This window comes from Chiloscyllium punctatum, chromosome 8 (genome assembly GCF_047496795.1).
Source record: "Chiloscyllium punctatum isolate Juve2018m chromosome 8, sChiPun1.3, whole genome shotgun sequence".
Taxonomy (NCBI): domain Eukaryota; kingdom Metazoa; phylum Chordata; class Chondrichthyes; order Orectolobiformes; family Hemiscylliidae; genus Chiloscyllium; species Chiloscyllium punctatum.
The window spans coordinates 21,602,377-21,626,738 of NC_092746.1; the positions used below are offsets into that span (position 1 = coordinate 21,602,377).

Genomic DNA, 24,362 nt, shown 5'->3' on the forward strand with positions numbered 1-24,362 from the left:
CAAAGGATTGCTGTAAAGCTTTGCTTAAGTAAAGGAATTCATAGGCCACTATCCAGGAGAGGGCACACCTTGGCAACTCCACTATATCTGGTTTGGAACAGTTAAATTGGTTCTGATTTGGATATTGCTAAGCAATCAAAAGAAATATCTGATTAAATGGCCACCCAGTTCTCATGGAGGTCGATAGTGGTGTAGCTGTAAATGATTGCAGAACCAGTCTTTAACGAGATTCAGTCTGGACTCCAAACTTAAGTTTGCTCAAGACCTCAGCCAGACTGAGAAAGTATACCGGAGAGCTATTACAGATTCAGGGTACAACTTGGGTTTTAGTCTCCTGGGAGAAACAGTTTGTGCAGGTACCATTGAGTGATTGTAGTAAAAGTCTCAGGTCCAAGTTTGATGGGGCAGAATTGTTTGAGAAAGATTCACCTTGATTGGCTCAACATTCTTCAGTTGGAAAGTTGTTGTCCGAGTAAAATCCTAATTAAATCCCCAGACTTTTTTTAGGGATGTCGAGGGACTATCAAAGAAGCCAAAGCCATCATGCATAGTGAGCAGGAAACAATTCCAGGATTCTGCAAGGCCTGGCCTGTGCCATTTGTTTTGCATGTTATACCAACTGTGAAGCCTGAAGGCTTTGCCTTAGTGGAGTTTTAAGCAAATGGTAAACCACTTCCTCAACTGATTAAATACCCAATCCCTCACGTAGAGAACTTGGACACAAAACTGGTGGGTTCTGTCCTTCACGAAATTGGACTTAAGCCATGTGTCCCAGAAGTACGCCACAATTAACACCCAGAAGGATTTGTGCCAATATACAAGATTGCCATTACGGTATCAAGCTGCACCCTTTTCCAGGGACGATGGAGAACATTTTACAAGGTCTACCCCAAGTTGCCATTTATCTGGATGACATGAGAATAACTAGGAAGACCAATAAAGAAAACTTGGAAAATGTGGACATAATGCTTAAACATTTCTCCCAGGCGGGTGTATGCCTTAGAAGGGGAAAATGTGTGTTCCTCTCACCCCAAGTGACCTACTTGGGCTATGGAATCGACAAAACTATTGGAAAACTACCGATTGGAAGATTAAGTGAGGGGAATCAAAGGTGCCTTGGCTCCTACATCTGCAGCAGAGCTTGGGTCTTTCCTTGGGTTGGCAAATTATTACAGAAAATTTATATGTAACCTGGCCTCCATCTTGGCATCTTACATTTGCTTTGAAAAGGGTCAACCTGGGAAATGGTCACATAGCCAAGAAGTAGCCTTTAGGGAAGTGAAAAAGCAGCTATTGACATCCAAGGTGTTGGTCCACTACAATCCCAAATGAGAGATGGTGCTGACACATGATGCCACCCCATACAGTATTAGGTTAGTGTTGGCTCACCAGTGGCCCAACTGCAAGGAACGCTCAATAGCATATGCTTCCCAGACTTTGATGCTAAGCACAAATACGCCCAGACAGGGAAGGAAGGTTTGAAGGTCATCTTTGGTATGAGGAAGTTCCACCAATATCTTTACAGCTATAAATTTATAATAATAACGGACCACAAAACCCTGCTGGGCTACTTAAAGAAGTCAAGGCTGTGACACCCATAGCTTCAGGTTGAATTCAGCAAAAGGCCCTTACTCTGTGTGTAAAAGTACAAGTTAGAAAACTGTTCAGGAGGCTGAGTGGCAAATGTGGGTGCCTTGAGCTGCTTCCCACTGACGGATACATCACCAATGGTGCCTCCACTGGAAGAGTCCATTCTGGGTTTAAACTTTCTAGACACCTTTCCGGTCACCACTGACAATATCCACTGGACACAAAATAATTCCGTCCTGACAAAACTAAAGCAGCTCGTTGAGATGGGGTAGCCAAAAGGGCCATCACAACCAGACCTGAAATTTTGCTGGACCCAGCAAGCCCAGAACACTGCAGAGAACAGTATAATATTATGGGGAGCAGCAGTGATTGTCGCAATTGTCCCAGATACTGGCAGGGTTCACCAGGGTCTTCCAGAGCTTTCCAAAATGAAAGTGCTCAGAAGACGTTATGTCTGGTGGCCAGGATTGGATGCTGACATAGCTGCAGTACGCAGAGTGCCAACAAGGACAAAAATTACCACTAGCAGTTCCCCCATGTTCATGGGGATGGTTGGGCAAACCTGTATTCAATTAAATGTCGAGCATGCCGATCCTTTCATGGGCTCAATGTTCTTGGTCATCATAGATGCCCATTCAAAATGGTTGAACGTGCATTGAGTTCATTTGGCAAACTTAAAGATTATTGAAAAGCTGAGAACATCATTCCTGGATGTATTGGTCATGACAACGGAATGTCATTTACCAGCAGAGATTGAGTATTTCCTAAAGTTGAATAGTACTTGGCAAGTTCGGACAGCCTCATACCATCCATTGTCCAATGGTCTGGCAGAAGAGGCAGTCCAAATATTGAAAGGCAGCTTAAAGAAATAGCCTATAGCTTCACCCAATACCAAACTGTCCTAGTTCACTTTTGAATATAGGACCACCCCTCACACAACTACAGGGATAGCTCCAGCAGAGTTGCTGATGGGGAGATAACTCTGTGCCAGGTTAAACCTGATACTCCCAGACCTGGGGGGTGGGGGGAGGATGAAATGGCAGCAGGAATGGTAATGCCGACCACCTGCTTCCTCTAAGCAAGAGAGACAGTTTACTTCAGTTTACTTCTGTGATCAAAATCACAGAAATGGCCCTGTATAGGTACCAGGCAAGGTTGACATGAGATCAGTTCTTGTGACATACAAAGTTTGGGTCGGTGAGGCCATCCTGAACAAACATATGGATCACCTGAAAATTTCTACCTCACAAATGGAGCAGGAGCAAAACATACCTGGTACCTCAACACAGCCAGAAAGGCTATCAGAATCCATGGGTTCTTCTCCTCCTCCATTTAGCGTTGAAGAAAACTGAGTCCGCAGTGGATGCATTATCACCTGAAGAAGAAAACTCTCCCGAGACTCTCTGGGCACAAGAGATGGGCAAAAGTCCCGTACACTCTGCCCATGTCAGAGTCGGAGGAACTGGACCTGGGGCTAAAATGTCCCAGAAGCTCCAAGAAGAATAATAGACCTACATCCCCAGACTTAGTAGGGGAGCAATGTAGTGATTAGAACGAGGGTCAGGTGGCTCTCAGTAGGGCTTTTAACCTAGACAATTCAAGGAACCCTGGCTGACAAATTTAAAAAAACATTCAAAAGGTCTCCTCGCGCTAGGGACTGGCTTTGAGCTGGTTGATCATAGCCTGTGTACTGTTTACATGTAAATAAAGGGTGACATAGTGATGGGATAATGGCTTTGGTGAAGTTTTTTTAAAAATTATTCATTTATGGGATGTGGATGTCATGGGCAGGTCAACATTTATTACTTGTCCCTAGTTGCCCTTGAGGAAGTGGTGGTGAGCAGCCACTTGAACTGCTGCAGTCCATCTGTTGTGGGTTGATCCACAATGCCATTAAGGAGGGAATTCCAGGATTTTAACTGAGCAATAGTGAAGGAATGGTGATATATTTCCAAGTCAGGATGGTGATTGGCTTGGATGGGGAACATGAAGATGGTGGTGTTCCAATATATCTGCTGACCTTCTGCTTCTAGATGAAAGTGGTCGTGGGTTTGGAAAATGTTGTATAAGGATCTTTGGTGAATTCCGGCTGTGCAAGTGGGGTGTATTCCATCACACTCCTGACTTGTACCTTTTAGACAGTGGACATGCTTTGGGGAGTTAGGAGGTGAGTTACTCACCACAGTAGTCCTAGCCTCTGACCTGCTCTTGTGGTCAGTGTGTTTATGTGGTAAGTCCAGTTGAGTTTTTAGTCCCAGGATATTGACAGTGGGGGATTTAATGATGGTAACACCATTGAAGATCAAGGGGTGGTGATTAGATTGCCTGTCATTGATAATGTTTATAGCCTGCCATTTACGGCACAAATGTTGCCACATGTCAGCTCAAACCTGGATATTGTCCAGATCTCATTGCATTTGGACATGGACTGCTTCAGTGTCTGAGGAGTCGTGAATGCTGCTGAACATTGTGCAATCATCAGCAAACATCCCCACTTCTGATCTTATGATGGTCGGAAGGTCATTGATGAAAAAACTGAAGATGGTTGGGCCTTGGACACTACTCTCAGGAACTCCTGCAGAGATGTCCTGGAGCTGAGGTGACTAACTTCCAAGAACCACAAGCATCTTCCTATGTGTCTGATATAACTATGACCACTGGAGAGTTTGTCCCCAAATTCCCATTTTGACTCTAATTTTGCCAGGGCTCCTTGATCCCACACTCTGTTGAATACAAGCCTTTCATCCTCCTCACATTTCCAACCAAGTTTGTTTCAGCAACAAACTTGTAAATTTGGTTCCCTCATGCAGACAATTTATAAATATCATGAATATCTAGGCTCAAGCACTGATCCTTGCTATACCTCACTAGTCATTACCTGCCACCTGGAAGGAGACCAATTTATTTCCACTCTATTTCTTATGTGTTAAACAATTCTTGATCCATACCATTGTATTATACTCATGGGACCTAATTAAAAATCTTCTGAAAATTCAAATACACCACATATAATGGTTCTCCCTTCTATGTTCTACTAGTTATCCATTCAAAATATTCCAGTATATTTGTCAAGCACGATTTGCCTTTCATAAACAGTGGTTAGCACTGCTGCCTCACAGCGCCAGAGACCCGGGTTCAATTCCCGCCTCAGGCGACTGACTGTGTGGAGTTTGCACATTCTCCCCATGTCTGCGTCGGTTTCCTCCGGGTGCTCCGGTTTCCTCCAACAGTCCAAAAATGTGCAGGTTAGGTGAATTGGCCACGCTAAATTGCCCGTAGTGTTAGATGCAGTGGGTGCGCTTCGGTGGGTCGGTGTGGACTTGTTGGGCCGAAGGGCCTGTTTCCACACTATAAGTAATCTAATCTAAACCATGCTCGTTTTGTCCAATCCCAACAATGTTTTTCAAACGTTCTGTTATCACATCTTTAACAAAGACTTCTGAATTTTACCCACTACTGATGTTAGGCTAACGGCTCTGTAATTCTGTTTTTCTCTCCCTCCCTTTCTAAAACAGTGGGGTTATATATTCACCCTCCCAGTTTATAGGGACTGCTCCAGAATCAACAGAACTTTGGAAGATGAACACAAGGCATCCACTATTACCAGAGCCATTTCCTCTAGGATGTTGATTATCAGGCCCTGGTGATTTGTCAGTCTTTAACAGTCAGTAAGTGAATGTAGAAGGTAAATGTTTAATTTTTGCTTGTATCATCAACTGTTCCGCTGTATGAGGGCCCAAATCTTCCAGTCAGCAATGAAGATTTTTATGTCGAGACCTCTTGTGCTTTTTCAGCCAGGACTTAGATTAGATTAGATTACTTACAGTGTGGAGACAGGCCCTTCAGCCCAACAAGCCCACACCGACCCGCCAAAGCGCAACCCACCCATACCCCTACATTTATCCCTTACCTAATACTACAGGCAATTTAGCATGGCCAATTCACCTGACCTGCACATCTTTGGACTGTGGGAGGAAACCGGAGCACCCGGAGGAAACCCACAGGGAGAACGTGCAAACTCCACAGTCAGTCGCCTGAGGCGGGAATTGACCCGGGTCTCTGGCACTGTGAGGCAGCAGTGCTAACCACTGTGCCACGGTGCCGCCCACTTCTGATTTGGTCAGCAGCAGAGATGGGTCAGTGCGTCTAATCAAGAAGAAATCCAGTGAGAGTTATTTGAAAATCTTTTTGAGGTAGTAGAAGTTTGATTGTCTTTCAAATGACTCTTCTGCAGTAGTCAGTGTTCCTTTTAATAGACTATTTATTAATAGACTTTCCAATTCCACAGTTTCAAAGTCTACATGAGTTTCAAGTGTCTCCTCCATGAAAGGTTTTTTCCAGATCCTCTCCTCCTCATGTGACCTTAATCCATTATTAGATTATGATCTCTTAAACATACGCTATTACTTCATATTTTTTCCCAAGTCTTTGTTCCTGTTTTCTACCCTTCCCTCAACTCCTCCCAAAGTCTCAGACATTTACAAGATTAGTCTGTAAGACTGCTTGCAACTCTTCAATTTCAAATGAATTTGTTTGAGGTTGACAGTTTGTTACATTCTCCCTTCTTTCAATTTAAGTGTGCACTTCTTAGATATTCGTATAGTTTTAGTGGTCTCACTCTTCTTCAAGGCCAGAATAGTGCATTTTTATTGATATTCTTTTCATGGCACCTAAGGCCCTTGGATTTATCCTTTGAATATCTTGTCAGGTTTCCACCAAATAGATTCTCAGCTGTTCTATTTTCTCAACGATGAGGAGGTGCCGATGTTGGACTGGGGTGGACAAGGTTAAAAATCACACAACACCAGATTTATTTAGAAATAATTTAATAATAATAATAATAATAATAATTTAATAATAATACTAATTTATTTATTTATTTATTTATAAACAGGTTTATTTAGAAATACTAACTTTCAGAGCGCTGCTCCTTCATCAGGTACTCAACAACAGTGCCTTTCTATTGTTCGCCTTGGATCAATACTCTTTCCTATGATGGAAGGATTTGTAACTCCTTCACTCAATGACAGTGATTGAAGTTCCTAATTGGTTTCTCTTTGCATTTCCTCGCATTTTCTTAATCTTTCATGCAATATGCTGCTAGTGCAAGGTTGTAATTTTGGCTGAATTTACTGGCACCCAGCAGCATTTGCATGAATCTCTGATAAATATATTTAAATGAAGAGTTGCAAACATCTAACAAATACTATAATTAAATAGTTTTGAAGAAGGAATATATCTATTAATAAAAATAAAGTTTTAAACAAAGCGTCATTATTTAAATTTGAAGAAAAATTTGGCTTTATAGTGCACGCTGCATTCAGAAATAATTAGCAGAGAGCTTGCATGGTCAGCAACCATCATCAGAAGTGTCAGCAAACATTGATATATATTCTTTGGGAAAAGGCTCCTGAGTGCAGGGCTCGGCCATTCATGGGCTCATGTGGCGGGGTCTGCCACATCCACAAGTCTTCATTGTTGTCTTTCTAGCTCGGTAGCTTGGCCGCTTTTTTCTGGTTTTAGTTGCCCTGCGGCATCTCCTGATGTCATCCTGTGGGAAGCCCACTTATCTCCATCCCTGCCCCATTTCTGGTGGCGGCATCAGAAGACAAGCCAGAACCTCATCGGTCAATTCAGAGCCAGGACCCGTCGGTCGAGATCCAGCATCAGAGGAAGTGCAAGGCCCATGCAGCATGACCGTCTCCAGCTTGGAGGTGGTGGGCATAAAGGTGATGGTGCCAGTGGTGGCAGAAAAGGAGCCCATTGCCACGACCCTGGGATGGCGGCAATTAGATGAGCAGAGAGGTTGAAATCCAAGGAGATGGAGAGATGAATTTTTAAAGCTGTTTCAGTTTCAGTGACATCAATTTAATTTAATATTAGTATTTCACAACTTTTACAATTTATTCACTAATTTATTCTGTAATCCATGAAGGCGCCAGAGCGTGGCGACATTATACACTTTTCACTATACTTAGGTACAAGTGACAAAATTCAATAAAGCAAATCAGAGCAAATTTTTGTTGCTCAAAGTATTTTTTTGATATAGAGCTGTTAGCAATATATGTTGACCGTGCAGATGGACTTCTAATTGGCACACATTCTTCATTTCCATTTTGAGCTTCCAAATTTTCAATGATGCATGTAAATGTTTTGCTATACTGAAAATGCATTTTCTTCTATTTCTGCTATGAACGCCAAATTTATTGAACCAAAGGTACTTACTAAAATCCATTGTTAGTGGCTAATACTGTGAACGTTTTACTCTTTGTCAATGCAGCTAGACTATCATCAATATATGACAGTGGATAGATTTCATTCACATTGTATTACTTTGTTGAGTTGAGTTAAGGCCACAGAGATCCTAACATCCCTATTTTATTGAGGAACAGTGACCATACCATGAGCGCCATATAGCAGGTACTGTGATGGATGAAATTAAAGGGGGGAGTTGGTTAGCTCAGTTGGCTGGATGCTTGATTTCTGATGCAGTGACACCATCAGTGTGGGTTCAATTCCTGCACCAGCTGAGCTCCCATCTTTGTGGGCGGCACGGCGGCACAGTGGTTAGCACTGCTGCCTCACAGCGCCAGAGACCCGGGTTCAATTCCCACCTCAGGCGACTGACTGTGTGGAGTTTGCACATTCTCCCCGTGTCAGCGTGGGTTTCCTCCGGGTGCTCCGGTTTCCTCCCACAGTCCAAAGATGTGCAGGTCAGGTGAATTGGCCATGCTAAATTGCCCGTAGTGTTAGGTAAGGGGTAGATGTAGGGGTATGGGTGGGTTGCGCTTCGGCGGGGCGGTGTGGACTTGTTGGGCCGAAGGCCCTGTTTCCACACTGTAAGTAATCTAATCTAATCTGCCTTCCCCCTATCCATTAGTGATTTTGTTACCTTTTTTGAAGTAAAATGATAAATTTGTTTTGCATTTGTCTTAATTCAACATGATATCTTTTTTTCTTTAATTTACCCAGTCCTGACAATAATTTAGGGAATTTTTTTATTGCTTTCTTCTTCAGAAACTTTACATCTACCTTGTTGATCAATTGCAATAATGATTTTCTGATGGTACGTGAAGATTATTGATTCTGTAAAATATAAAATAGTTCAATTACTTCTTTGCTTTTACTTCTTTTTGTCTTGGCGTGATGACCTCTTACTTTCAAATTGCCTGGAGTTTGCAGTTTGATTGAAGACGGTTAACTTTATTTGTTTGAGCCATTTTAACTTGTCATAGAGTATATAAACATCTTCTCCAATATCAAATTTCAACTCGGTAGAACATCCCACTGCATCAAGATTTACTATTCAGTATTTACTGTCGGGATCATTGATCTCTTTTAGGAATCATCTTCAGTGGCTATGAATCTCCTGTTTCTTGGATCTAGTTATGTTTAAAACTTTTGCTTTGAACATTCACATTTTGCAGTTTTAGAATGTCAGCATATTTTAAAATTATCAAGTTTGTGACAATTGTAATATTCAGCTCCTTTTTACTGGGAAGTCATCTCGCTTGTGTGGCTTGTTTCCACTGCATCTAAAGTATTTCAAAATAGCTGGTGGCATACTTTTACAGTTTTTGGAAGGTTTTGCTTCAGCACATTTTCTGCTCTTTGGATCTATAAATTGCACATACTTACTTGGCATCTTCCGTGGAAACTTGGCTTGCCATATTCTGTCACCCAGTATTGCTTTCAGATCTTGATCTGCCTTGCAAACTGTCCCATCTTCACAGGCTCAAGCAGCCCACTCTCTGTCTCCATGCAATGGGTGAGCTCCTGAGTGGTTAGGTGTGTGAGTGAATTCATGTCTGAGTAAGTGAGTAAGTTATACAACTAGGTAGTTGGGTCACGGAGTTAATTGGATTGGGCCACTAGTTACTCACATCGGATTTGGTCATCAGATCAAATCAGGGGTCACGGGACAGTGAGGTGAAGTTGGAGAAGGTAGTTGGTTCAAAGGGATGGTGTGGTGGAATAGAGAGTTGTGTTGGGCTGTGCTATTAGGAGGGTCAGTTGTGGTGATCAGTTAAATGGCAAAATAAATTCTGCCAATTTATTTTGTGTGGTTTGCAATCTAATTGCTCACAGTTCAATGCATCTTCTAACATGCTGAATAATATCTGGCATGTACCAGGAGAGTGAAATTCTTTAAAAGAGTAACTTTACAAACAAAATGGCAGCTTAAATATAACGTAAGAAATCCCACTGACTACTGTACATGTTTTTCTTTCAAATAAAACTATCATAGAATACCTGTTCTGCGTTTGAAGTAAAAATTCATATTGGACAGTGTGCCTGCCAAACTGTCAAATCATTATCAAGTGTTTTGCACTTCTTCTGAAGGTTAAAGAGCTTAACCATTGAGAAATCAATATCCTACTTTTTACATCTCACAGCTCATCAATGAATCTGATGTTGAAACATTGGACCTTGTGGAAAAATGCAACACTTTCTTTTTATTTAACAACAGAACTAACTTGTTAGCATGGATCTAAGAAATTACAATGCGGTTACACTGCACTCACATCCCCCACATCCAAATTTCAGCATTTTGTTAAGCAGCAAAAGATTTATTGATGCCTCATGGTGCACTTATAAATGTATGTCACTTAAACGCTGAGTGCATTTTCCTTTTCACATTGAAACCTCTACACCTCTGCTATCAATAAAAAAACATGCATTGCTTTGAAAATTACACAGAATTGCCAGCAACATGATAAGAAGCACCCTCACACAAGTTGAATGCAGTTCTCTCACACATTCATTTCTCATTAATCTTACAATCACTGCGAAATTTATCATATTGTAGAACTGCCTGTGCCAGATTTTTCAGTACCTAGTCAGTTGTGTTGTTATCAAATCAAAATTAAGGGAATTAAAACAAAAAGTGCTGGAGAAATTCAGGTGAAAAAGAGTCAGAATAAAATCAAAACATTAACTGTGTTTTTCTCTCCACAAATGTTGTCAAGCTGCTGAGTTTAGATTTCCAATATCGACAATATTTTGCTTTTATTTGAGCGTTAAGATAAACACGTTCGATACCAGGAATGTATCAGAATCAGATGCACCATACATTCAAAGCAACTTTAATAAAATATTTCTTACTATAAGGTTATATCTTACCTGGGCCATCCTGACACTTTGCCTAAAACCAGGCTTCCCAAAGGAAGTTGCGAGTAGACAAACTTCAGTCCACACTTATGGAATACAGATTCCTCAGGGTATCCTTCTTCAGGTACAGTACAACAATTAAACCAAGAGTCACTGTTCATGTGACAGTACCAAGGCTTGCTTAAATCCACAAGTGTAGCATCATTATTTGTTAGAAGTCTCCACTTTAAGCATTTTTCATTCTCACACTGAATCCATAACGTATCTCTATAAAATCCTCTAGCAACTAGATCTTTGACTTTGTCTTCCATTTTATAATTCAGCTCTGAAGTACCTTGAAAAATCAAAATGAATTTAACAAATATTAATAAAAGGAAACTGTGAGCAGCTACCTACTGAATGATTGAGCCTAAAAATGAAAACTTGCAATGATAAGTAATGAAAGAGGCCAAAATAAAGCTTAAAAGAATTATTTGGGGAGCAAAGCATTAAACAAACCATGTTAGTAAAGAACTTCAATCCTTGTACAGTTGGTTCTGATATAATGCGATAGTTCCATTCTCATGCAATCTCACATTATAAAAGAATTGCGCAATAGCCACACCATTTAAACTAATGGGGCCGGAATCACATTATAGCGAATATAGGTAAGGAAAGTTTGTGTTCTGCAAATGACAGTCTATATTCTTCAATCACATTAAAACCAATTCGCGATGAAGAAACATGGATTATAGCAGGACCGACTATATTCCATTTTGTGGCAAAAAAAAATTTCTTTTCTCCATGAAAGGTGTGCCTATATGTTCCTCAAAAATCACTTGATTCCAGGAAAAAAAGCACACTTTTAACTTCAATAATTACCAAAATGAATCACAATCTCATACTGCTGAACACTTTTACATCAGATGATCCTTTTCAATCCAGCAATTGTCCAAATAATTCCATCTCTTTTAGTTTCCTTGAATAGTCCTTAAACATGGATAGGTATTCCCAACATCCCCAACCTTGATAAAACAACATTTCCAAATATGTTGCATTACAATGAAGCATATTACAGAAAAATATTAGATTTTAATTCATTCGTCTTCATTTAACACTAAGATCTGTATAATTTTTGTCAACTTCTTACTTTCCAATTCCAATTTCATTATATTCTTGATTGTGCATCCTCAAAGATATTTTCCTTTCTACCAATTTGAACATTCTTTATGTTATAAGGTTGAAATAACAAAATTCACCACAATAGCCTAGCATAATGATATTTCAACATTTCTCCAGAGGTCAAGATATAATGGTCAGTGTATATCAGCATCTCTCTGCCTGTGAAGGCCCTCAATTTTGAAATGCTTAAGTACCAACAATTATTCTATAGTATCCTTTTCTAGTGGCGAGTATTTCCTTTAAGACAAAAATAGAATTTGCTGGAAAAGCTCAGCAGATCTGGCAGCATCTATGGAGAGAAAGCAGAGGTAATGTTTCCAGTTGAATGAACCTTCTTCAGAACTCTCATTTCTGTCCACAGATGCTGCCAGACTTACTGAGCTTTTCCAAAAATTTCTATTTTTGTCTCTGATTTACAGCATCCGGAGTTCTTCCAGTTTTTATTTAGTATTTTTTTGATGTTGATCCAACTTCTTGCAAAATACTCTCCTGGCGTCTCTACTCAAGTCATTATCTGACACTAGGACTGCATTTACCTGCACGTTTTTAGCATCAATCAACATTTTAAAAGGTTTTGGTGGAATTGGAGATGACAAGCATTCATTAGGGCCGCCTTCAACCTTTCAAAAGCCGCTCATCTCTCTTTCAACTACATTATCTTTGCCTGGTTTTGCAAAAGATCTGTTGGGTGAACAATTATCATGCTGAAATGTGGTACAAGCCTTCAATAAAAACATACATTCTCAAAAATTTCATGATTTCTTGTTTAGTTTTAGAAACAGGAAATTCTATCAAAGCCTTTACTTGCACTTTCTGTGGTAACACTTTCTCTTGCCATAACAAGTTGTCCCAGTTAAGTTGGTGAAATGTACCTGTTTAAAGATGGCTTCCAAATGCATTACATGTTCTTACCAGTTGCTATATATTAATATATCATGCAAGTAAACCAAACAATTAGGTATGGTAGTTACAACTTGATTCATAAGTCTAAGGAATGTACTGAATCATTTTTAAACCTGAAAGGCATGGCTCAATAACCCATTGATATAACCCATTTGCTGTGCCAAACACTGATACCCCGTGTCTGTGTGGGTTTCCTTCAGGTGCACTGGTTTCCTCCCACAGTCCAAAGATGTGCAGGTCAGGTGAATTGGCCATGCTAAATTGCCCATATTATTCGGCGCATTAGTTAGAGGAAAATGGGTCTAGATGGGTTACTCTTCGGAGGGTAACTGTGGACTTATTGGACTAAATGGCCTGTTTCCACACTGAATCTAATCAAATCTAAAACTTCTTTAGCTTTTGATGTCAATCTTGGCAAATAAGGTTAAGAGTAATCCAAAGTGGAAGACAACAACTACTGAGAACAAGGGCCCCTTAAAGATCAAAGAGGTCATCTTTGTGTTGCACCTCAGGAAATGGGGGAAATATTAAATGAACATTTGGCATCAGTTTTTTCTGTGGAGAAAGAAACGGAGGCTAGAGAATTCAGGGAAATAAATATTAATATTTTGAAAACAGTTTTGTTATAGAAAAGGAAGTACTGGAGGTCTTAGAAATATAAAGGTGCATAAATCTCTGGGATCTGATCTAATGTACCCAGAATATTGCGGGAGGTTAGGGAGGAAATTGCAGGACTTCTTGCAGAAATATTTGTATAATTTAGAACTACCCGTGAGAGACCAAATGACTGGAGAGTGGTTAATGTTGTGCCTTTGTTTATGAAGGCATGTAAGGAGAATCCTGGGAATGACAGATCTGCGAGTCTAACTTTTGTGTGGATAAGTTGTTGGAGGTGATTCTGAGAGATGGGATTTACATGCATTTATAGAGTCATAGAGATGTGCAGCACAGTAACAGAACCTTCGGTCAAACTCGTCCATGCTGACCAAATATCCTAAATTAATCTGGAATGATTAGGGATAGTCAGCATGGTTTTGTGTGAAGTAAATTGTGTCTCACAAACTTGATTGAGTTTTTTGAGGAAGTAACCAAGAAGATTGATGAGGCCAGACCAGTAGACATTCTTTACTTAAACTTTGGTAAAGCCTTTGTCAAGGTGCTGCATGGTAAACTAATTAGTAAAGCTAGACGACATGGGATTCAGCGTGAGCTTGTCAACTGGATACAAAATTGGCTTAATGGCAGGAAACAGAGAGTGATAGTGGAGGGTTTTTTTTTGCACTGGAGGCCTGCTACCAGTGGTGTTCCACAGGGATCAGTGCTGGGTCCACTTTTGTTCGTCATTTATACAAATGATTTAGATGCGAACATAGAAGGCATGGTTAGTTGGATTGCAGATAACACCAAAATTGGTGGTAGACTGGACAGTGAAGAAAGTTATCTAAGGTTACAAAGACATCTTTGATCATATGTGTCAATGGGCTGAAGAGTGGCAGATGGAGTTTAATTTGGATAAATGTGAGGTATTGCATTTTGGCAAATCAAACAAGGGAAGGACTTATACAATCAAAAGTACAGTATTGGGTAGCATTGTACAACAGAGAGACCTAAGGGTTCAGGTACAAAATTCTTTGAAATTTGTGTCACATATAGACAGGATGATTAAGAAGGCACTAAGTATGCTTGTGTTCATTGCTCAGACCACTGAGCATAGGAATTGGAACATTATGTTGAGTTTGTACGGGATATTAGTGAGGTTTCCTCTGGAATACTGTGTCCAGTTCTGGTCGCCCTGTTATTGGAAGAATATTATTAAGCTGGAGAGGGTTCAGTAGAGATTTACCAGAATGTTGTTGGGAATGGAGAGTTTGAGTTATAAGGAGAGGCTGGGACTTCTTACATTGGCACGTAGGAGGTTAAGGGGTGACCTTACAGATGTTTATAAAATCATGAAGAGTACAGATAAGGTGAATGGCAGGTATCTTTTCCCTGGGGTGGGGGAAGATTTTAAAAAAGACCCGAAGCACAACATTTTTACACAGAGAGTGGTTTGTGTGTGAAATGAACTTCCAGAGGAAGTAGTGGATGCAAGTACAGACACAACATTTAAAAGACATTTAGATAAGTACATAAATAATGTTTGAAGGGATATGGGCCAAGTGCAGGGTGGTGGGACTGGTTTAATTTGGGATATGGTTGGCATGGATTGATTGGAACAAAGGATTTGTTTCCATGCTGCATGACTCTGTAACAGTACTTACAAATATCCTTTTAAGAAGTAAATCTCAGTAAGGAATGAAATACACTGCCAACCCTATTGATTTAATCGTCCAAATGAGGAACTGGGTATGAAAATGTTTTTGTCACTGCACTTACTTTTCTAAATTACTGCAGATTATGGTCAACTCATCATAGAGTCATAAAGTTGTACAGCTTGGAAACAGACCCTTTAGTCCAACCAGTCCATGCCAACCATAATCCCAAGCTAAACTAGTGCCACTTGCCTGCTCACTTCCATTGAATGTCACTGGCCACTCGGGTGTTTCCTCTCTTCCTACTGGTGGAATACAAATAAAGATTTACACACTTGTTATTTTTCACTGTGTCCAACACTGTTACACACATGCCAAAAATAAACGGGAGTGTCAGAGGTTCTGCTCTCTCTGAGAGCTGGCTCTGAAGAAGTCGAACCAGTGTCAATAAGGATGACTTGTTGATGGGAAAACAAAACATTGATCACACAGCATTGCCCTTTGTCGAGAAGGGCACTGCTTGTCATCGCCACTCTGGTGTTTCCTTTCTTCCTAGTGGTGGAACATAAATAAAGGTTTATACACTTGTTCTTCACTGTGTCCAACACCTGGACATACATGACATGGGTGCTGGAAACAAATAAGCACTACCACTGTTAGGCAGTAGTATGGGGGTAAAAAGAAAAAAAATTAAAATAAACTGTGTGTTAGAGGTTTTGTTCACTTGGAGAGCTGGCTCTGAGGAAGCTGGACCATTGTCAAGTACTATGTATGTGCAAATAAATGTTGACTTGGTGACGAGATACCAGCCTCTGTGGAGCTATGTCAGTGGCAACGAGAGAAAAAATACTCTTCTGAAGAAATTCACTTGGGACTGTCATCTTTAAATTGGGGTAAGCATTTCAGGCATCTTAACATTATTTAAGAAGCTTGATTCGTTCAATCCTACTGTTGAGCACTGTGCCCAGTGTGTGGGCAAATGGGCAGAAGAAAAGCAATGATTAATTCTCCTGACAGCTTGTGGACCCACAGCTTTTTTGATAATTAGGAGCCTAATTTTTCTGGAGGCACCAGATACTAAAACCTTTCAAGAGTTGATTAGGTTAAAGAATATTAGGACCCTAAACCTCCTCTAGTTCTGAGATGCTATCGATTTTACTCGGTAGTTTGAGAACCAGTGGAATCCGTGTTGGGATTTTTGATGAGGTTAAGACGACTGGCAGAAGCATGTGACTTGGTTTAACCCTTAATGAGATGCTGAGAGACCATTTGCCATGTGGGAGTAATGATGTGACTATGCAAAAGTACTTACAGCTGAAGCCCAACTGGACTTCAAGTCAGTACTATAACCAGCTTTTTCATTAGGAAGTGAAGCATATGTGTTACATAGTATGGCAGTGAAAGTGCACACCCTCACCAAGCTGACTGAGCTTGCGGGACACCACTTGAGCTAAGGTCATATCCTTAACAGAGGCATTCTAGGTCAGCCCACAGCAAAACACCAAAACAGAGCCAAGTCTTGGCCAAATGGTTAACATTTTCTTCAGAATTTGGGCCGGCAAGCCATTGTAGTTGCTGCTGGCAAGCGGGCTCGAAACAGCAAAAGAGTCCCATTAGGCCTGAATTGAGTAAAAAAACTCATAGGCTGCTATTCAGGAGAGGTCATACCCTGGAAAGCCCAGCTTTGGCTGGCTTGGAACAGTTAAATGACTTATCCAGGTCAGAACGAATCAAAATAAATGTCTAGCTAAATGGTCACCTAGTTCAAATGGAGGTTGATTCCAGTGTGGCTGAATCAGAGATCACAGAACCAGTCTTTAACAAAATTCGCTCTGAACTCAACTTAAGTTTGCGTAAGACCTCAACTAGACTGAGAACCTATATCCGGAAATCAAAGGGTGCGACTTTGATTCTGGTCTCGTATGAGAAACAGCTGGTTCAGTTACCACTGATTGTCATAAATGGCTCAGGACCAGTCCTAATAAGATTTGCTTTCCCAAAATGCAGCACCTTGCATTTATCTAAATTAAACTCCATCTGCCACTCCTCAGTCCATTGGCTCACCTGATCAAGATCCCACTATAATTTGAGATAACCTTCTTCATTGCCCACTACACCTCCAATTTTGGTGTCATCTGCAAACTTACTAACTGTACCTCTTAAGCACACATCCAACTCATTTATATAAATGACGAAAAGTAGTGGACTCAGCACACCAATCCTTGGGGCACTCTACTGGTCACAGGTCTCCAGTCTGAAAAACAACCCTCCACCACCACCCTCTGTCTTCTACTTTTGAGCCAGTTCTGTATCCAAATGGCTAGTTCTCCCTGTATTCCATGAGATCTAACCTTGCTAATCAGTCTCCCATGGGGAACCTTTTCGAATGCCTTACTGAAGTCCATATAGATCATGTCTACCACTCTGCCCTCATCAATCCTCTTTGTTACTTCTTCAAAAAACTCAATCAAGTTTGTGAGACATGATTTTCCACACATAAAGCCATGTTGACTATCCCTAATCAGTCGTTGCCTTTCCAAATACATGTATATCCTGTCCCTCAGGATTCCCTCCAACAACTTGCCCACCACTGACGTCAGGCTCACTGGTCTGTAGTTCCTTGGCTTGTCCTTACCACCTTTTTAAAATAGTGGCATCACATTAGCCAACCTCTAGTCTTCCGGCACCTCACCTGTGACTATCGATAATGCAAATATCTCAGCACGACCAGCAATCACTTCCCTAGCTTCCCACAGAGTTCTATGGTACACCTGATCAGGTCCTGGGGATTTATCCGCTTTTATGCGCTTCAAGACATCCAGCACTTCCTCCTCTGTAATATGGACATTTTTGAGATGTCACCATCTATTTCCCTACAGTCTATATCTTCCATATCCTTTTCCACAGTAAATACTGATGCATAATACTCGTTTAGTATCTCCCCCATCTCCTGCAGCTCCACACAAAGGCTGCCTTGCTAATCTTTGACGGGTCCTAATCTCTCCTTAGTTATCCTTTTCTCCTTAATGTAAAAATCCTTTGGATTCTCCTTAACTCTATCTGCTAAAACTATCTCATGTCCCCTTTTTGCCCTCCTGATTTCCCTCAAGTATACTCCTACTGCCTTTATACTCTTCTAAGGATTCACTTGATCTATCCTGTCTATACCTGACATATGCTTTCTTCTTTTTCTTCACCAAACCATAAATTTCTCTCATCATCCAGCATTGTCTATACCTACCAGCCTTTCCTTTCATCCTAACAGAATATACTGTCTCTCTACTCTTGTTATCTAATTTCTGAAGCTTCCCATTTTCCAGCCATCCCTTTACCTGTGAACATCTGCCCCCAATCAGCTTTTGAAAGTTCTTGCCCAATACCCTCAAAATTGGCCTTTCTCCAATTCAGAACTTCAACTTTTAGATCTGGTATATCCTTTTCCATCACTAATAGAACTAATTAAAACTAACAGAATTATGGTCACTGGCCCCAAAATGCTTTCCCACTGACACCCCAGTCACCTGCCCTGTCTTACTTCCCAAAAGTAGGTCAAGTTTTGCACCTTCTCTAGTAGGTACATCCACATACTGAATCAGAAAATTGTCTTGTACATGCTTAATAAATTCCTCTCCATCTAAACCCTAAACACCATAGCAGTCCCAGTCTATGTTTGGAAAGTTTAAATCCCCTACCATAACCACCCTATTATTCTTACAGATAACTGAGATCTCCCGACAAATTTGTTTCTTAAAATCCCTCTGACTATTAGGGGTCTATAATACACTCCCAAAAAAGTGATCATCCCTTTATTATTTCTCAGTTCCCCTCAAATAACTTCCCTGGATGTATTTCCAGGAATATCCTCCCTCAATACAGCTGTAATGCTATCCCTTATCAAAAACACCACTCCCCCTCCTCTCTTGCTTCCCTTTCTATCCATTTTATAACATTTGTCAGTCGTGTCCATCCCTAAGCCATGTTTCTGCAATTGCTATGATATCCAAGTCCCATGTTCCCAACCATGCCCTGAGTTCATCTGCCTTCCCTGTTAGGCCTCTTGCATAGAAATAAATGCAGTTTAATTTATCGGTCCTACCTTGTTCTGTGCTTTGTCCCTGCCTGCCCTGACTGTTTGGCTCGCTTCTTTTCTCAGCTGTACCAGTCTCAGATTGATCTCTTTCCTCATTATCTCCCTGGGTCCTACATCCTCACGCCCCCAACCTTACTAGTTTAAATTCTCCTGAGCAGCTCTAGCAAATCTCCCTGCCAGTATATTAGTCTCCTTCCAATTTAGGTGCAATCTGTCCTTCTTGTCCAGGTCACTTCTAACCCAGAAGAGATTCCAATGATACAAAAATGTGAATCCTTCTCCCATACACCAGCTCCTCAGCCACGCACTCATTTGCTCTACCCTCGTATTCCTATCCTCGTACCACTGGGAGTCATCCAGATATTACTACTCTCAAGGACCTCCTTTTTAAATTCTTGCCTAACTCTCTGTTTTCTCCCTTCAGTATCTCAAACTTTTCACTCCATATGTCATTGGTTTCAATGTGGACAATGACCTCCTGCTGGGCCATGTCCTGCTTGAGAACATTCTGCACATTCTCTGAGACATCCTTGATCCTGGCAGCAGGGAAGCAACACACTATTCTGATTTTTTTTGCTGCTGGCCACAGAAAGGTCTGTCTGTGCCTCGGACTAGAGAGTTCCTGAACACAATTGATCTCTTGGAACCTGACGTACCCCTCATTGCATTAGTGCCAGTCTCCATACCAGAAACCTGGCTGTTTGTGCTACATTTCAAACAGCAGACTTGTTTGAAATTGGGATAACCACAAAACACTCCTGCACTACCTGTCTGCCTCTTTTACCTTTCCTAGAGTTAACCCATCTATGTGACTGTATCTGCGACTTTTCTCCCCTTCGTATAAGTGCCATCCATCACACCTTCTTACTCTTGTAAATACCTCATTGCCTCTAAGTGTCGCTCCAACCATTCCATTTGATCTGATAGGATTTGCAACCAACAGCATTTATTACGAGATATAATCCCCAGTAACATGTAAACTCTCCCTAAACTCCCACATCCGTTAAGCACATACTCTACTAAGGGCCATTTTTGTTTCTTCCAATCTACAGACCCAGAAAATAGCACTGTCTTATTCCTCTACAAAACACTGCTCCAGGCTAACTTATGGCTTATATTTTTAAGTTTAATCAAGTGACATATCTGAATAAAACATAAAATCAAGAAAGAACCCATGTATTCACTACTGCAGACTTAGAGCAAGGACAAAAAGGCCACAATTAAAACTATTCACTTATTTGTCTCTGTGATGTGTCTTCTCCCAACAGGTTCCTCCAAGATCAGTTGTGAATTTCACAGTTTGTTAATTTACCCAGATGCACTTCGATGTCCAGTGATACATGAATTCAACAGCAAAGGCAGTAAGTGTGCAGCTTCACTGCTGTGTCAGTTAGCAGTGTGGGTTTCTTTTTCTCTCTCTCTCTCTCCTGCACTGACCACACCATTTGCTGCCTTTATCTGTTCCTCTCCCATTTAAAAGTGCTGTTGTTTTGACTTTTTTTTTCCAAAGTTCCAAAACAATGCAATAGCATATGAAACAGTAATTGCTGCTCCTGGAATTCAAGGAAATCACCTCCAACACCTAAAATACCTCAAAAAAGGAGCAGCTTGTTAGTGTCAGAATTTTTTCCCCTCCTCCATCTTGGATTACCCAGAATCCTACTCTATGCTTCTCATGATTTATAAGCCTCTATGCGTCACCCCTCAACTACCTATGCTCCAGTGAAAAAAGCCACAGCATATCCAGCCTATTTTCATAACTCAAACCCGCCATTCCTGGCAATGTCCTGGTAAATCTCTTCTGAACCCTCTCCAATTTGATAATATTCTTCCTATAGCAGGGCAACCAAAACTGCATACAGTCCTCCAGAAGAGACCTCACCAGTATCCTGTACAACCTCAGCATGATGTCCCAATTCCTGTACTCAAAGATCTGAGCAATGAAGGTAAACGTGCTAAATGCCTTCTTAACCATCCTATTTACTTGAAGGAAAAAAAATCACACAACACCAGGCTATAGTCCTACAGGTTTATTTGGTAGTACGTGCTTTTGTACCACTGCTCCTTCACCAGGTAGCTACCTGTTGTTGTGTGATTTTTAACTTTGTCCACCACAGTCCAACACCGGCACTCCCACATCATAGCTGAAAGTTGACAATGAAAGGTCAAATTATGCTGCTGACATTTGTTCCTTGTATCCTACCAGCTATTCAGAGAATTGGAAGTAGGAGGGAGCGATGGCAGGTTCTTGAAGTCTAATTGCCAGTCATTTCAATTAAGGCTCAGACAATGACCAAACTTTATAATACTATTTTAACATCAGCAGAAAATAGAAATACTTTTCAACCCCATTGCTAAAATTCAAGTGTAAATGCACTAAAGATTGCTGTGCATGCATTTCGTATAATGCATACCTTGTCTGTGCTAGGGTCAAGAATATATTAATTAACTCACCTCATGACCATAGCAGTCACTCCTATGCACATAAAACGAACACTGAATGTTGGAATAAGAAGAATTTCTTCACTTGGAAGTTGGTGAATTTCACTACCCAGGGAGTAGTGAAGGCTCAAGGGTTGAGTGCATTCAAAAAATAGACCCATAGATTTCGACATATTAAAACATCAAGAAAAATACTTAGTTAGGAAGGCAATTGCAAAGATGGCATTCATTTTAAAAGGACTTGAGTATAAAAGCAGGGATCTACTTCTGAGGTTCTATCAGGCTCTGATCAGACCACATTTGGAGTATTGTGAGCAGTTTTGGGCCCCATACCTCAGGAAGCATGTACTGGCCCTGAAGCTTGTTCAGAAGAGGTACATGAGAATGATCCCAGGAATGAAAAACTTCACATATGATGACTCTGAGTTTTTATTCGATGGAGTTTGGAAGGATGAGGGGGGATCTAATTGAAACATAGAGAATACTGAATGACCTCGACAGAGTAGATGTTGGGAAGATGTCTCCATTGGTAGGAGAGACTGGACCCGATGGCACAGCTTTAGGGTATGGAGAACATCTTTTAGAACGGAGATAAGGAGAAACTTCTTCATCCAGAGAGTGGTAAATTGATGGAATTCATTGCCACAGAAAGCCGTGGAGGCCAGGCCACTGAGCATATTTAAGATTGAGATGGATAGGTTCCTGAGTATCAAGGGGATCAAGGGTTATTGGGAAAAAGCAGGAAAGTGGGGTTGGGAAACTTATCAGCCATGTTTGAATGGCACAGCAGACTCGATGGGCTGAATGGCCTAACTTCTGTTCCAATGTCTTATGGTTTTATGGAATAGTACAAAAAAAAGCACTAAAGTACCAGATCAGACATGATTTCCTTGAAAGTCAGGGAGCGCTCAAAGGGCTGAATGGCCTACTCCTGCTCCTATGTCTTTTCTTCTATGTTGAGTTACCAATTGAATAAGAGAGCTTACTAAAACAGAAGTTGCTGAAAAAGTTCAGCAGGTCTGGCAGCATCTGTGAACAGAAATCAAAGTTAATGTCTCGAGTCTAGTGACATTGATTTCTCTGCATAGGTATTGCCAGATCTGCTGAGGTTTTCCAGCAACTTCCATTTTTGTTTCTGATTCACATGATCCACAGCTCTTTCAGTCTTTATTTTGCTCACTGTAGCAAGTAACAGTATTTTTGGACCAATGATCTCTCTGTTCCTTCATTCTTTTTCTTCTCACTCAAGGTGCTGACCACTGGGACCTTTTTCCATTTTATGAAGCCTCCATTTGGACCTCACTAGATTGATTTAGCCATTTTCTGATTTAAATGAAGTTTCTTTTCTCATTATTGCGAGATGCAGGAACACACTATACAAGTTGACAGAACCTCCAGGCTTGGGGACAGAGCGACTTAAGAAGTTGGACACACATTTGTTCTCAGGGGAGCTGAGTGTTCCCCATCAAAATACCTTCAGCAGTGTTTTCTCCAGCTCATTAATTCATTTTCAGACTTGATCATTTTCCACAGATATCCCTGAATCGACTTACCTTGCACATTGTTGAGAGTTACCTGTTCTCATTTTACATGACTGTAAAACTTCAGTTTCCTTGTGTACTTTTGTATGCATGTTTTGGCTGCCATTCCAGACCTCAATCCTTCACTTCCGTTTCTCTCTCACTCTCCCTTTTTTTTTAAACTGTTTTTTATTCCACCCAGACCCTTCTCTCCTGAGGTCCTGATTCTTCACTTCTTTCATCCTGGTAGCCTAATCCCTGAACTCTCTACTTCCCTCTGTTACTTGCTTAGCATCCAATAAAAGACTAATCAAAATACTTGTTTATTCCTTATGAATAACATCCCAAACTGCCCATCCTACCCTCTTCACAACTTTTCTGCCCAGCATGCTGACAGGGCTAACTTTGACAATCTCCTGCACTTTCAAATCAATCCTCCACTACAGACCCTGGGAACTCTGTTGATGGATCAGCCATTACCACCAATCTCCACTTCTCCTTCCAGGATATCTCTAATTTATGAACAAAACATATAATATCTATGAGCTTTGTTTGTTTCCAGTTATTGTAAGTAGACCACTCTAAGGAGATCTCCAAAAAGGATCCATGATTTTCAAAAAAATCCATGGCAGAACTCTACCATCTTCGATCAGATGTTGGAGAGGCACAGTTGCTGAAATGGCCAGTAACTTTTTAAATGGTGGTACAAAGTTACATCTTAAAGATTTCACAAACAATGTTTTCATTTTCTAGGGATTTAGTTATTTCGTCTTCTTTGTCTGGAAAGAGGACAAGAAGGAATGAAGTCCAGCTCATACCCCTTTTAATATACTCAAGGCTGATCTTACACTGATGTCTGACCAATGGTGCTACTTTGGTTGGCAGGATGGAATATAGAGGAGGGGTCCATTATACCAAAACCCTTTATGGTAACTGACAAAAAGCGATTGAGGCAATACATTATAAGAATATGGTGATATACTAAATTTATTTTGTTGTTAGTTTCTCACTTATGTCCAATTATATTCACTTTAGTGATAGGAATGCATCTGATGATAAATACTGGACAGGTCAGATCCCACAATGCAATGTGGCTTCATAGATCATATGTCTAATTTTTGCAGTTGGCTCATGTGGTTAATCACTGATGCATGTTCACATGATCCTTTAATGATGGAATATAACTTTATTCCACAAAAGAAAAAAATGCTATAAATATGCTAGAAAAACTTCAATGAAAATAGCAAAACAAAATTTCAACCCAGTTCCGAACACAAGCATTTTAAAGGTCCT

General features: G+C 40.7%; 1 protein-coding gene across 1 annotated transcript in view; it reads right to left on the reverse strand.

The window, feature by feature from the left end:
• Positions 1-24,362, reverse strand: part of LOC140480204 (zinc finger CW-type PWWP domain protein 2-like) — a 139,876-nt gene that overhangs the window by 113,961 nt on the left and 1,553 nt on the right. The window contains exon 2 of the mRNA XM_072574927.1: positions 10,714-11,035. Coding sequence (XP_072431028.1) covers positions 10,714-11,035 — 322 coding nt within the window. The remainder of the gene's footprint in view (positions 1-10,713; positions 11,036-24,362) is intronic.